Source organism: Pristiophorus japonicus, chromosome 2, assembly GCF_044704955.1.
Source record: "Pristiophorus japonicus isolate sPriJap1 chromosome 2, sPriJap1.hap1, whole genome shotgun sequence".
Lineage (NCBI taxonomy): Eukaryota > Metazoa > Chordata > Chondrichthyes > Pristiophoridae > Pristiophorus > Pristiophorus japonicus.
In genome coordinates this window covers 259,291,460-259,307,157 of record NC_091978.1, presented here as the reverse complement: position 1 = coordinate 259,307,157, position 15,698 = coordinate 259,291,460, and the positions used below count along the sequence as shown (strand labels likewise).

General features: G+C 44.6%; 1 protein-coding gene across 1 annotated transcript in view; it reads left to right on the top strand.

Moving 5' to 3' along the window:
• Positions 1 to 15,698, top strand: part of egf (epidermal growth factor) — a 231,298-nt gene that overhangs the window by 184,743 nt on the left and 30,857 nt on the right. The window contains 2 exon segments of the mRNA XM_070861900.1: positions 596 to 760; positions 3,649 to 3,754. Coding sequence (XP_070718001.1) covers positions 596 to 760; positions 3,649 to 3,754 — 271 coding nt within the window.

The following is a 15,698-nucleotide window of genomic DNA, read 5'->3' as shown; positions in this document are numbered from 1 at the left end:
AAAACGCAAAAAGGACAAAGAAATGAAAAGAACAGGAAAGCAGTTAGGGTTGAATAACTGAGGAAGTTCTCCTGCTCATCCATCGTAACTGCAGTAGAGGGCATGGAAACCCAGGAAAAATGCATAAATACCATTTATCCCATTTTGAAAGGCAGACTTGCATTTATATAGCATCTTTCATGACCTCAAGATGTCCTAAAGCAATTTACAGCCAATTAAGTACCTATGAAGTGTAGTGACTGTTGTAATGTCAGAGAACATGGCAGCCAATTTCCACACAGCAAGATCCCACAAACAGCAATGAAATAAATGACCGGATAATCCTTTTTAATGTTGTTGGTTGAGAGATAAATATTGGCCAGAACACTGGGAAAACTCGCCTGCTGTTCTTCAAAATAGTGCCATGGGATCTTTGACGTCTGCCTGAGGGGGCATAATGGGCCTTGGTTTAACGTCTCATCCGCAAGATGGCCAGAAATCGGGCGTGAGGCATACCAATTTCTACCGCATTGATTTTACAGGTACTATATTCTTTAACATGAGATACAGATATTCAGTGTCCTCTCTCATAAATAGTTTTCTATCTTTTTAATAGCTGTATCAAAGGCTACATGGGAGAACGGTGTGAGTACAGCGACTTACAATGGTGGGAACTGCACCACGTTGAGAAAGAGAAGAGGCGTAATGTGGTTATAGCTGTATGCATGATGGTGCTAATCTGCCTACTGTCAGTGGGAGCTTGTGTTACATACTGCTACAGGTGAGTCTAACTGGATAATGTAAAAGAAAGAAAGACTTGCATTTAAATAGTGCCTTTTACGACCACCGAATGTCTCAAAGTGTTTTACAGTTAATCACTGTTGTAATGTAGGAAACGTGGCAGCCAACTTGTGCACAGCAAACTCCCACAAACAGCAATATGATAATGACCAGATTTTCTGTTTGTGTTATGTTGATTGAGGTATAAATATTGACCAGGACACCGGTGATAACTCCCCTGCTCGTCTTTGAAATAGTGCAATGAAATCTTTTATGTCCCCCTGAGAGAGCAGACAAAGCCCAGAATTAACATCTCATCTGAAAGATGGCACTTCCGACAGTACAGCACTCCATTAGAGTGTCAGCCTAGCTTTATGTGCTCAAGTTCCTGAAGTGGGACTTAAACCCACAACCTTCTGATTCAGAAGCGAGTGTGCTACTCACTGAGCCACAGCTGATTCTACAATATCACACAGCAAATGTTTTACAAAAGAAAGAAATGCATTACAGTAAACTATGTTCAAACTGCGGCTCCAACTGCAAACTAAGATTCATAATACATCAAACAGTTTTCTATTAATTCTGATCATTTCATATGAGTGATTTCTCTGATGAAATCCAACACCAAAATGTAACTGTACAAGGTCGTGATGTCAGGAAAAAAGTACTTAAGGGCCATAAATACCTTGGTAGCTCCACTGGAGTTATGACAGGAGACTGGCGGATTCCAACCCTCCCCCTGCCTCGCCATCCCCACCCCACCCTCCGGCCTCCCCCACCCCCCTCCAGAATTTCAGTCCCCTGATGTTTTTGAAACATTGACACTCCATTGCTTACATTCTGTGCTCATACCTAAACATCTAACACCAGAAAGTCTGCTTCCCATTCCCAATCTCAGATTTCTAATCCTGCTCATTAATTCACCCAATGGCTTTGTACTGTGTGCCAGAAGATGAAGTAAAATATCAAATGGTTATTGTTCTCAGTTTATACTAGTAGATCATGAATGTGAATTTCTTTGATTTGTTTATTTGGGGCTAACTATCCGAGGTCAGTGCTTTCAAAGAATAACTGCAGCACAGTGACCGTTGTGTCCACACTCACCATACAATGGGGAACAGGCGGGGAAGTGGAGCTGAGTCCATGATCAGATCAGCCATGATCTTATTGAATGGCGGAGCAGGCTCGAAGGGCCAAATGGCCTACTCCTGTTCCTATTTCTTATGCTTTTATGTTCTTATACACGATCAAACCTACTGGATCTTCCTTGGTCAGTCCTAATAGAACATTAATAAGAAACTCCTTGTGTGGAGTGTGCACACTGCTGGCAGCACAGTGCTGGGGAGAGGACTCTTTGGCACTGTAGTAAAAGGATGCAACAGGCATTTAAAAAGATGTGGCTACAGTTGGAGGGGAATTGGCTTTATAGCTGCCAAAAATTAGTGGAAAGCAAAACTGGAAGGGAGCAAAAGGGCTGTGCAGGGAAAAACTTGGAGGCAAAACAACTTTGGCTGGGAACAGTCTCCAAGTAGAAAAAGATGTGTCTGGGAAAAGGAAAATATGGAGGCAGGAAACATAGAATGTGGGCTAATGATGGACTGGTGCAGTTCAGGAGCACCCTTTGATAGACGGCAAAGTGGAGCTGCTGCTGCATAAAGTGGATCCAAGAAGGGTTGTCCTGTTTTGACACACCAGGGCACCCTGCACAGGGGAATGAAATGCAGCATGCATGGTGGGAGGTGGTACTGAGGATCATTCTGTGATCATTGTCCACAGGACCTGGGAATAGTTGCAGAAGACGATGGCATGCCTTAACAATACACAACAATATCAGTACAAAGTAGATGACTTGAGGTGTTGCCTGCCCATCAGCTGTACATTGACTGATGCTAAAAGGAATCACCGGCACAATTCGGGCATGCGGGCTGGGAAATAGCACACTGAAATTTTGTTGAGTCCGTGCAGCCAGTGTTTGCCAGCCAGGGTGATCTCCTCAAAGGGAGTTACAAGCTTGTAAATTCTGGTTTATTCACTAGTATTGGGTGCCATCTTGTTCTGCAGGCAGAGAGTAGTCTTGAGATGTTGGAACTTTGAAGAGTACATACAGTAACAGGCATGTGCCCAACCTGCAGCCCATCTTGAGTGTCATGCATCATGCAGCTAAGGTTGTGATCAAATGATTTGCTGCCATTGTGTCAAGGGCTTTACTTGTAAGTTGCAGCTTCAATGTGTGACCTGTGTGATATTCCTTATGACATCACAAACACACAAACTTCAAGATGGCTGCATTACACAGGAACTTGTCAGGTGACCTGTCACCTGATGCTTTATTATTGTAAACAGCAAAAAAATGGCTGCATTACCACAGTAGTCCACTAGGTGGAGCAGTAGCCTAGCTGGAGCTCTATACTACAACCTGCCTGGCAAGAAATGAAAGAGCTGTAAGCTTATCTGAGGGTTTTACATGGCCAGCATAGGAACAGAAGTAGGCCCCTTGAGCCGGCTCTGCCATTTAATTAGATCATGGCTGATCTGTACCTAAATTCCATTTACCCACCTTTGCTCCATATCCCTTGATACCCTTTCCTAATAAAAAATGTATTGATCTCAGTCTTGAAAGTTTCATTTGACACAGCATCCACAGCCTTTTTGGAGAGAAAATACCAGATTTCTACTACTCTTTGTGTGAAAAAGTGCCTCCTGATTTCACTCCTAAATGGCCTAGCTCTAATTTTAAGATTATGGCCTCTCATTCTTGATTCCCCCACCAGAGGAAATTGTTTTTCTGCATCTATCCTCCAGAATCCTTTTAGCATTTTAAACACCTTGATCAAATCACCCTTAATTGTAATTGGAGCTTGGATAATGTAAATTGGTTTTGTTTAATAGACATCAGAAACATTTGAAGAAGAGCCACTATTCAGAAGAAATGAGTGAAACAAGCAGCAGTAGCATCGACAGTGTAACTGAGACATCGACAAACAGTGAGCAGCAGGTAATTTGATCAGTTCATGAAGATTAAAATGAATGGATGAAAAATCATAAAAGTGCTGGTCTGAATTCCCAAGAAGTGATTGTGGTGAGCTGCGTTCTCCACAAGAAGCGTGATTTGTAAAATAATTTTTAACAAGTTTAAGAATAAGGAAAGACCATTAGACCTGGCCAGCTCACACAATACTCCAGGGTCTCCGAATAAAAGCTTATTTTGTCTCTAACTTCAGTACTAATGAAGGGAGCATGGCAATGGTATGGAAAATGTCCAATGAAATGGAATGTTGTTTTTACAGTTTCTTTGCAGAAATTGTTGTTCTAGATGTGATATTTTGTTTTACAGGTGAAGGAACATGCAGGGGATTTAATTGTATAATGCAGGATAAAAACATGATGCTATTTGTATGGGCAAATTCTTTTAATTATCAATGTTTTGAACTTGGGCCTATATTCTGATTTACTTGTATAATAAAGTCAATATTAAATTTTTATATCCACCTTTGTAAATATTCTGAAAATAAGCTATGGTTCTGTTCTGTAATATGTATTTAGAAAGGATGCGTCTATTTGTATTAACAAAATGGCTGCCATTTCTCTGATTGGCTCTCTATTATCACATGACCTATTGCTGATTGGTCCCCTTGGAGGATAAGCCACACCCTGAAATTTCTCTGCAATGTGTAAATGGAACCGCCCAGCCTAAGATCTGACTGACTTTGCAAGTTGTAATTTGATCCATTCTGACTTCAGAAGCCAGAGGAACACATCTCGAACAACCAAGCAAAAGCCACCAAGTTCCAGCCGAAGTCCCTTACCCCAGGGCAAGTGCATCCCTTCCCCAGCCAAAATCCCTTACCCCAAAGCCCTAGTAGCTGGCAATAGTCACTGACCCAAATGACACGGAAATGTAAAAAATGTAATGACATTTATTGACAATAAAAGACAATCAAGTTGCATTGTACAAAACTCTCCAAAACTTGGGGCTCAGCAAGAGGCTCGGGGCTCGGGGCTCAGTGGGAGGCTCGGCCGGAGGCTCGGGGCTCGGCGGGAGGCTCGGGGCTCGGGGCTCAGTGGGAGGCTCGACCGGAGGCTCGGGGCTCGGCGGGAGGCTCGGGGCTTGGGGTTCAGTGGGAGGCTCGGCGGGAGGCTTGGGGCTCAGTCGGAGGCTCGGTGCCCGGTCAGAGGCTTGGTGGGAGGCTCGGGGCTCGGGGATCAGCAGGAGGCTCGGCTGGAGGCTCGTTGCTCGGCGGGAGGCTCGGAGCCTGGCGGGAGGCTCGGGGCCCGGTCGGAGGCTCAGCGGGAGGCTCGGCTGGAGGCTAGGGGCTCAGCGGGAGGCTTGGGACTCGGGGCTTAGTGGGAGGCTCGACCAGAGGCTCGGGGCTCGGCGGGAGGCTCAGTGCTCGGGGCTCGGTGGGAGGCTCGTGGCTCGGCGGGAGGCTCAGTGCTCGGGGCTCGGTGGGAGGCTCGTGGCTCGGCGGGAGGCTCAGCGCTCGGGGCTCGGTGGGAGGCTCAGGGTTCGGGACGCAGCGGGAGGCTCAGCTGGAGGCTCGGGGCTTGGTGGAAGGCTTGGGGCTCGGCGGGAATCTCGGGGCTCAGTCGGAGGCTCGGGGTCCGGTCGGAGGCTCCGGGCCTGGCGGGAGGCTCGGGCCTCGATGGGAGGCTCAGGGCCGGGTCAGAGGCTCGATGGGAGGCTCGGGGCTTGGCAGGAGGCTCGGGCCCTGGCAGGAGGCTTGGGTCTCGATGGGAGGCTCAGGGCCTGATCAGAGGCTCGGCGGGAGGCTCGGGGCCCGGTCAGAGGCTTGGCGGGAGGCTCGGGGTCCAGTCAGAAGCTCGTCGGGAGACTCGGGGCTAGGCGGGAGGCTCAGGGCCCGGTCGGAGGCTTGGGACCCGGTTGGAGGCTCAGCGGGAGGCTTGGGGCTAGGCGGAAGGCTCGGGGCCTGGCGGGAGGCTCGAGGCCCGGTCGGAGGCTCGTCGGGAGGCTCGGGGCTAGGCGGGAGGCTCAGGGCCTGGCGGGAGGCTCGGGGCCCGGTCAGAAGCACGGTGGGAGGCTCGGGGCCCGGTCGGCGGCTCGGGGCCCGGTTGGAGGCTCGGCGGGAGGCTCAAGGCTTGGCGGGAGCTTGGCGGAAGGCTCGGGACCCAGTCGGAGGCTCGGAGCTTGGCGGGAAGCTTGGGGCCCAGCGACTTGCGGCTCAGTCGGACAACGTGGCCACTTCCGGTTCTGGTTTCAAGCATGAGGCGTTGGGGGGGCGGAGTCAGCAGGACGCATGCGCAGAAAGCGATAGTACAAAGAGTCATTTCGATTTAGAAAACATAAAAGTCCATTTGAAGGTCAACAACATTGAACACATATGTACAAAATAGACCTATTTGAATCATAATATTCACATAGAGAAAACATAGGGAAAAGATAACTCTTAGTCAGGAAACTTCGGAGGGCCAAAATTTCAGTCGTTAACAAATTTAGCAAAAAAAGACATAAGTGCAAAATGGAGTTTTCAGTTTGTACTCAGGACTTTTAGCTAAATATAATGACGGCTGAAATTTCACCTGCATTGCTATTTTTTCCAATAATAGAAAAAAGACAGTAGCTAACTCATAGAAGATATTAGTTCAACAAGAAACATGAGATGATTATAGTACTTTCAAAATGATTTAACGTTTAAAGGTCGAAATTCCACCAGCAAATTTCATGTACAAATGCTTAACATGCTCATACTATATTTCTTTGTGCACTTTTTGTGCACTATTTCATTTTAAACTCTTTAAAATAAATGGGATGACACCTGCATAAAAGTAGTGTGCACGTGATATACTACGATGATTCTCACCAGTTGGAATTTGTATCCTTTAATCTTCTAGATGCCACACATATTATTGCTTTAAAAAAAATCTTTTTAGCAAAGATTAAAACAATGAACTTTGCTAGTTGCTCTTATCTGCTGAAGGCTTAACCAAGGATACTGTATATCTTTAAATGATGATGACAAATTTAATGTTTTACATTTTCAAATAACGAGAAGCAGTGATAATGTGGATGCATTTAGTTATCTAACTTGGGCCACAATTAAAGAATTGGAGGACTTGAGCAAAAAATTAGCAGGCTTCAAATGAAATGAGAAGAATATTTTTGACACAAAAATGGATATGTGAATAGATCCCAACCCAAGCAGTTAATGTCATACCAATTATTTCCTTTAAAAAAAATGGATAAAAATCTATGATGATTACAAGAACAATCAGGGGAGAGAGAAGAACCTTCTAAGGCCCATCATCAGCACCTACGTACAACGGGAAAACTATTGGAAAATCTCCGGTGCTTTGCCAGCAGTTTTCAATCCATTATCGTGGCTAATGACATGAGGCCTCGGAAAGTTCTGCCCAGAGAGTTCACCTGCTGCTCAGACTGTCGTTGATTGAAGCATGGAATGAAACTGTTCAAAGTTGTAAAGGTAGGTTAATAGCAAAGTCGAGTCCATATCAGGAATTTCCTTGGAGCTTCTCCCGCTCCGCTGGTGTAACTTCACTGGTATTTTGGTGGAAGCCCTGTTAATGTGCACAGAAGGGGCTCTGTCACACTTTCAGTAAAGCCACAGAGTAGGAGCAGCTCTGAGGAAATTGCCAACCCGTGATAGGACCAATTGGGCATGGTCTTTAGAGGGAATGATCCTGATGAAATAAACAGCCATTTTTATCCCATACATTCTAAGCTCTCTTTGTTTTTAAAGAGAAGCAGCTGCCTTCTACTCACTGCCTTTCTTCATGACATGGCTGAGAGCAGCAGCTTCCTGTCTGGGGAAGTCCCAGGTTCACACCCACATTCCACCACCTTAATACTTCCCTCTGTTGTGCTAGTTGAAATACTGCAAGAATACAATGAGGAATCCATGAGGTCTTACAGTCCATGAAGCTTATTGCACTATTTAGGAAAAGCTCAGAACACTTAGTTTCCCTTTTATACTACCACAATGGCCATCCCACTACTCCTTAGTGAACCAGGAATCTATCAGGAATCTATCATAGTCGTATTTCGATACTTCAACCGAGTCAGCATTTGGCAATCAGCTCCTTAAATTAACAACTTCAATTGTTAATCTGTTATTATTTAAAACTATCTTGTGGTTCTCTTGCCTTGAAATCATATCCCTGGTTCATTTTTTTGGTTATTTTTGGAATTACTCACTACATGTCCCAATATCAATTGCTTCATTATTTTAAAAGCTTGGACTGTATTCAATCTGTAAAATGGGTGACTCATTTATAACTGCATAATTGACAGTATTCTTAATTAACATTACATTATGAAATCAAGTAATCTTGCTCCTGGGCCAGTTGCTAAGGGTGTGGTATAGACTGCACAAGTGTTTGATCAGGTTGCTTGGATCCTGATTTACTGATGGTTCACCAACAAAACAAACGTTGTTGTATACTTTAACTCTTTCATTTATTAAATGGAAAACTGACCTTGTATTTGCTGAAAAATGTAATCCAAACAAGATGAAACTTGCATATGAGGATGCCAATGCTTCACTGTGCAAGCCTCTGGAAGCACATTTAACTGGGACGCAGCATCAATTTTCTGTCATTTAGTATGTACAAATATTTATTCAAACAGGAAAGTAACCCTCTGGTGAATACTGACATTGACAGATACCAACCTAACTCCTCCGTGGCCCAACACTTTTTGTGTTTTTTATTCTTTTTCTTATCTTTGTTTAAAGGGTTCCTCTACATAATCAACCATGTAAGTCACAGTTTATTAGCCAGGGAAATTTCCTCTCAGCATCTCCCTTACACAGAAAAGGGACCTCCTTTGGTTGAATCTTACACTTTGCAGAGAGTTAAATTCATGGCAATACAGGCTGAGTTGAAAGATTCACCATAAGACATCTATAAAACAGATAAAGGGAGATCATCATTCTGCAGAACATGTATGCAAAGTGGATTGTGCTTATTGACATCACCTCCGCATATCTATTCTGCACATTGCCCTGAAGTGAATAATTACATGGCTGCACAGAGCAGTGCTGTAAGTGAAGATAATTAAAGGTAAGAAAGGCAGCTGACAAAAATTCTTACAGGACATGGAGGAGCTCTATGCACAAGTGCCAATCAACTACTGTATAGGATTATATTAACTTTTCATTGTTGTTTCCATAATCGACAGAATGCTCACTTACAAAGATAATTGGTTGTTATTGTCCCAGATTACAAGCATTTCAGTCACCTACATCTCTAGCAGGAGCTGTAGATTGTCTACCTGGAAGTTCTGGCACAGAGCATAGCAGTGTTTACTGTGGTTTGCTCTGCCAAACGTCGAACCTTCACCACATTCTCTTTGCAATACGAGTGTACTGTAATTAACCAGATACACTGTAATCAATCCTCACTTAAACAACCCTGTTATTACAAACCATTGATTAAAACAAGCTTTTTTCCTTGTCCCAGAAGAAGTTCCATTACAATCAGCAAATAAGCTGAAACCTCAACAAGATGATGCCCTACTCCCAACAGTGAACTGATTTGATAAAAGCTCACGAATTTGTAATGATGATGTTCGGCAATATTTTATATTCAAATATTAAATGTTGTAAGTATAGAAGGGTGACAATAATACCCTTCCATGACATCATGTGAATCACCACTTTCCTTTCTTGTGTATTTTCAATCTCTTTTATTTATAAATGTAAGTTTTATAATGTGAAACATATTTTTGGTGGAATTCAGTAAAATAAAGCAGAAACATTTTTGTGGTATCGTCACACAATGAATGAATATGCTGTGACTAACAATATGATATGATGCGACCTTTAGTGGGAACTTTTTGAAAAAGGCATTTCTGCAGCACAAATCCATTCTACAATCATGGTTTTGTTTTAAAATGCTGGTTTATAGAATCACTTTAATCTGGGCTTGATTTTTGCCAGGCACTGCAGCGCACCCATTGTTATGGTAGTAGATTTGTGTTTGGTCAACCAAGTATTGTGATGTTTTATAAAAAGTGCAGATTACTTTTTTCATATGTGAACAGATGAGGGGAGAGCTATTATGATTTAAGCAGATTTTAAGTCACTTCTTTCTAATGCCATACAACACATCAAAAGAGCTGAATTTCCTTCCCGCACCCTCCTTACTGAATGATACAAGCCCCTCTGACCTTCCCCTCTCTGACCCCAAACAATCAGTCCTCAGCAAAGGCCTGAGCTTCATCCCCTTACACCCGCACCTCAATTAATTTTGAGCTTGGCACTTCTTTGTGCCCACTCCGGCCAGGAGTCCTCCCCCTGCACAGCTGACCCTTTCTCCCATTTTCAGAATTCTCGCTCGACCTGGACCCCTCCCTCTGGCCTCTTACCCTCTCTAGATCACTTCATTGCGAACTGCCGATGGGACATTGGCCGGCTCAATTTCTCTGCTCCCCTCACTCACTCCAATCTACCTCCCTCTGAACTTGCAGCACTCCGCTCGCTCAGATCCAACCCCAACTTTGTCATTAAACCTGCTGACAAGGGTGGCGTTGTTGTTGTTTGACAAACCGACCTCTACCTTGCAGAGGCTGATTGCCAACTCTCTGGACACCTCCTCCTACCTCCCCCTGGACCATGACCCCACTACTGAACATCAAGTCATAATTTCCAATACTGTCACTGACTTCATCTCCTCTGGAGATCTTCCCTCCACAGCCACCAACCTCATAGTTCCCCAACCCCATACAGCCCGCTTCTACCTCCTTCCCAAGATCCACAAACAGGATTGCCCCGGTAGACCCATCGTTTCAGCCTGTTCTTGCCCCACAGAACTTATTTCTTCCTATCTCGACTATTTTTCTCCCTTTGTCCAGTCTCTTCCCACCTCCACCCGCGATACCTCTGACGCTCTCTGTCACTTTAACAGTTTCCAGTTTCCTTTTCACTATAGATGCCACTTTCATCCCCCACCAGGATGGCCTGAGGGCACACCGCTTCTTCCTCGAGCAGGGGCCCAACCAGTCCCCATCCACCACCACCTTCCTCCGCCTGGCTGAACTTGTTCTCACGTTGAACAACTTTTCCTTTGACGTCACTCACTTCCTCCAAATTAAAACAAGTTGCTATGGGAACTCGCATGTGTCCTAGCTATGCCTGCCTTTTCGTGGGATATGTGGAACATTCTTTGTTCCAGTCTTACTCGGGTCCCCTCCCTCACCTCTCTTTTTCTGGTACATTGTTGACTGTATCGGTGCCGTCTCCTACTCTCACCCTGAATTAGAAAGTTTCATTCACTTTGCATCCAATTTCCACATCTCCCTCACCTTCACATGGTCCATCTCTGACTTTTCCCTTTCCTTCTTAGACTTCTCTGTCTCCATTGCTGAGGATAGACTATTGACTAACATTCACTATAAGCCCAATGACTCCCACAGCTGCCTGGACTACACTTCTTCCCACCCCACATACTGTAAGGACTCTGTTCCATTCTCCCAGTTTCTCCATCTCCATTGCATCTATTCTGATGATGCCAACTTTCACACTAGTGCCTCTGATATGTCTTCCTTTTTCCTCAACCGAGGATTCCCCTCCGCCGTGGTTAACATGGCCCTCAACCGTGTCCGTTCTATTTCCCACACTCCTGCTCTCACCTCCTCCCCTCCTTCTCAGAACCAGGACAAGGTTCCCCTTGTCCTCACCTTTCATCCCACCAGCCTCTACGTTCAACGGATCATCCTCCGCCTATTCCGCCACCTCCACCTTGATCCCACCACCAATCACATCTTCCCCTCCCCTCCCCTCTCAGCATTCCGAAGGGACCGCACCCTCCGGTCTATTTCGCAGTCACCCCCAGCAACGTTCCCCTTCCCACGGCACCTTCCCATGTAAACGCAGGAGATGCAATACTTGCCCTTTTACCTCATCCCTTCCTGTTGTCCAGGACCCCAAACACACCTTCTAGGTGAAACAGCGATGTACTTGTACTTCTTTCAATTTAGTATACTGCATTCACTGCTTACAATGTGGTCTCCTCTACATTGGGGAGACCAGATGCAGATTGGGGGGATCGCTTTGCCAAACACCTCCGTTCAGTCTGCAAAGGTGACCCCGAGCTTTGTTCCCTTTCATCCCTTTTTTTTAAACGAAAATTTCCCTCCCCCTTTTTATTTTATTTTTTTTTTCTGTTTCCCATGACAGCTGGTGATGATTCCGTCATTCACACCCTATCTAGACTCATCTTTTGTTTCCTAACTTGTGCCATTATCATCTCAATTTGACCTATCATCCTTTTTGTCTCTCAAATCTCTTCCACCCTATCACAGACCTTTCCTTTTGTTCTTTCCTCCCCTTCCCCTTTCAGGGTCCCTTGCACTTCCTTAAGAATCTGTTACATTTCGAACTTTTGCCAGTTCTCTCCACAGATGCTGCCTGATGTGCTGAGATTTCCAGCATTTTCTGTTTTTATTTCAGATTCCAGCATCCGTAGTATTTTGCTTTTGATACAAGTCTGTTGTTTAACTTGATGTTTGTGATGCATACAAGGTACTTGTGACTTTGGTGGAAATAACATTCGGCAGAGGTGTAAAACGGGTTGCCGATTCGCTATCACCCGTATATACCATTGCACAAAGTCAAAATCACCCACATTGTCAATTAACATTAATACAAATGCCATCTTAGTGAATGCAATAGGATTTACCACAGGAACCGTTGCAATAAAGCTTTCGAACCTAAACTTTAAAATTTTGCATCACACTCTTTAAACAGTCACTAAATAAATAACAAAGCTGTTTCTATTAACACTTATGCCTGTACAATGCATCTTCATTTCCCCCTTACACCTCCATTTGAATCAGCCTTACCCACATCAATCCATCATCATTTTCACCATACCCAACTGCACCTGTCTTTCCTGCTAGTGCCAAAACTATCTGAACTGGACTCCAAAGTTTTGCCTGTAACCAGTCATCACCAGTTGTTTTCTGCAGATTTTATCAACTCCTTTCCGAGTTGTTATGGTGGCCTCAAATATCTTCCTGCCTAGTAAAGAAGACCACCATAGGAACAAATCATTTGATAAATTGAAAATAAATAATTGATTGCAACTAACTTTTATTTTTAAACTGGCCCATGATGCCAGGGATTGGGCCGAGGGCTCAATTTTACTGCTTCATTGAGTATTGACCTTAGCCACACTGTCATTGAGAGTTGCCAAGTGGAGACCAGGTACCTCCTCAGAAGGAGAGACAAAATCAGAGAGAACTGTTCCCTAGCTTCTCTTATAGCTCATAATAGAAACATAGAAAATAGGTGCAGGAGCAGGCCATTTCAGCCCTTCTAGCCTGCACCGCCATTCAATGAGTTCATGGCTGAACATGAATCTTTAGTACCCCCTTCCTGCTTTCTCGCCATACCCCTTGATCCCCTGAGTAGTAAAGACTTCATCTAACTCCCTTTTGAATATATTTAGTGAATTGGCCTCAACTACTTTCTGTGGTAGAGAATTCCACAGGTTCACCACTCTCTGGGTGAAGAAGTTTCTCCTCATCTCGGTCCGAAATGGCTTACCCCTTATCCTTAGACTGTGACACCTGGTTCTGGACGTCCCCAACATTGGGAACATTCTTCCTGCATCCAACCTGTCCAAACCCGTCAGAATTTTAAACGTTTCTATGAGGTCCCCTCTCACTCTTCTGAACTCCAGTGAATACAAGTCCAGTTATTCCAGTCTTTCTTGATAGGTCAGTCCCACCATCCCGGGAATCAGTCTGGTGAATCTTCGCTGCACTCCCTCAATAGCAAGAATGTCCTTCCTCAAGTTAGGAGACCAAAACTGTACACAATACTCCAGGTGTGGCCTCACCAAGGCCCTGTACAACTGTAGCAACACCTCCCTGCCCCTGTACTCAAATCCCCTCGCTATGAAGGCCAACATGCCATTTGCTTTCTTAACTGCCTGCTGTATCTGCATGCCAACCTTCAATGACTGATGTACCATGACACCCAGGTCTCGTTGCACCTTCCCTTTTCCTAATCTGTCACCATTCAGATAATAGTCTGTCTCTCTGTTTTTACCACCAAAGTGGATAACCTCACATTTATCCACATTATACTTCATCTGCCATGCATTTGCCCACTCACCTAACCTATCCAAGTCACTCTGCAGCCTCATAGCATCCTCCTCGCAGCTCACACTGCCACCCAACTTAGTGTCATCCGCAAATTTGGAGATACTACATTTAATCCCCTCGTCTAAATCATTAATGTACAATGTAAACAGCTGGGGCCCCAGCACAGAACCTTGCGGTACTCCACTAGTCACTGCTTGCCATTCTGAAAAGTACCCATTTACTCCTACTCTTTGCTTCCTGTCTGACAACCAGTTCTCAATCCACGTCAGCACACTACCCCCAATCCCATGTGCTTTAACTTTGCACATTAATCTCTTGTGTGGGATCTTGTCGAAAGCCTTCTGAAAGTCCAAATATACCACATCAACTGGTTCTCCTTTGTCCACTTTACTGGAAACATCCTCAAAAAATTCCAGAAGATTTGTCAAGCATGATTTCCCTTTCACAAATCCATGCTGACTTGGACCTATCATGTCACCATTTTCCAAATGCGCTGCTATGACATCCTTAATAATTGATTCCATCATTTTACCCACTACTGAGGTCAGGCTGACCGGTCTATAATTCCCTGCTTTCTCTCTCCCTCCTTTTTTAAAAAGTGGGGTTACATTGGCTACCCTCCACTCGATAGGAACTGATCCAGAGTCAATGGAATGTTGGAAAATGACTGTCAATGCATCCGCTATTTCCAAGGCCACCTCCTTAAGTACTCTGGGATGCAGTCCATCAGGCCCTGGGGATTTATCGGCCTTCAATCCCATCAATTTCCCTAACACAATTTCTCGACTAATAAAGATTTCCCTCAGTTCCTCCTCCTTACTAGACCCTCTGACCCCTTTTATATCCGGAAGGTTGTTTGTGTCCTCCTTAGTGAATACTGAACCAAAGTACTTGTTCAATTGGTCTGCCATTTCTTTGTTCCCCGTTATGACTTCCCCTGATTCTGACTGCAGGGGACCTATGTTTGTCTTTACTAACCTTTTTCTCTTTACATATCTATAGAAACTTTTGCAATCCGCTTTAATGTTCCCTGCAAGCTTCTTCTCGTATTCCATTTTCCCTGCCCTAATCAAACCCTTTGTCCTCCTCTGCTGAGTTCTAAATTTCTCCCAGTCCCCAGGTTCGCTGCTATTTCTGGCCAATTTGTATGCCACTTCCTTGGCTTTAATACTATCCCTGATTTCCCTAGATAGCCACGGTTGAGCCACCTTCCCTTTTTTATTTTTACGCCAGACAGGAATGTACAATTGTTGTAATTCATCCATGCGGTCTCTAAATGTCTGCCATTGCCCATCCACAGTCAACCCCTTAAGTATCATTCGCCAATCTATCCTAGCCAATTCACGCCTCATACCTTCAAAGTTAGCCTTCTTTAAGTTCTGGACCATGGTCTCTGAATTAACTGTTTCATTCTCCATCCCAATGCAGAATTCCATCATATTATGGTCACTCTTCCCCAAGGGGCCTCGCACAATGAAATTGCTAATTAATCCTCTCTCATTACACAACACCCAGTCTAAGATGGCCTCCCCCCTAGTTGGTTCATCGACATATTGGTCTAGAAAACCATCCCTTATGCACTCCAGGAAATCCTCCTCCACCGTATTGCTTCCAGTTTGGCTAGCCCAATCTATGTGCATATTAAAGTCACCCATTATAACTGCTGCACCTTTATTGCATGCACCCTAATTTCCTGTTTGATGCCCTCCCCAACATCACTACTACTGTTTGGAGGTCTGTACACAACTCCCACTAACGTTTTTTGCCCTTTGGTGTTCTGCAGCTCTACCCATATAGATTCCACATCATCCAAGCTAATGTCTTTCCTAACTATTGCATTAATCTCCTCTTT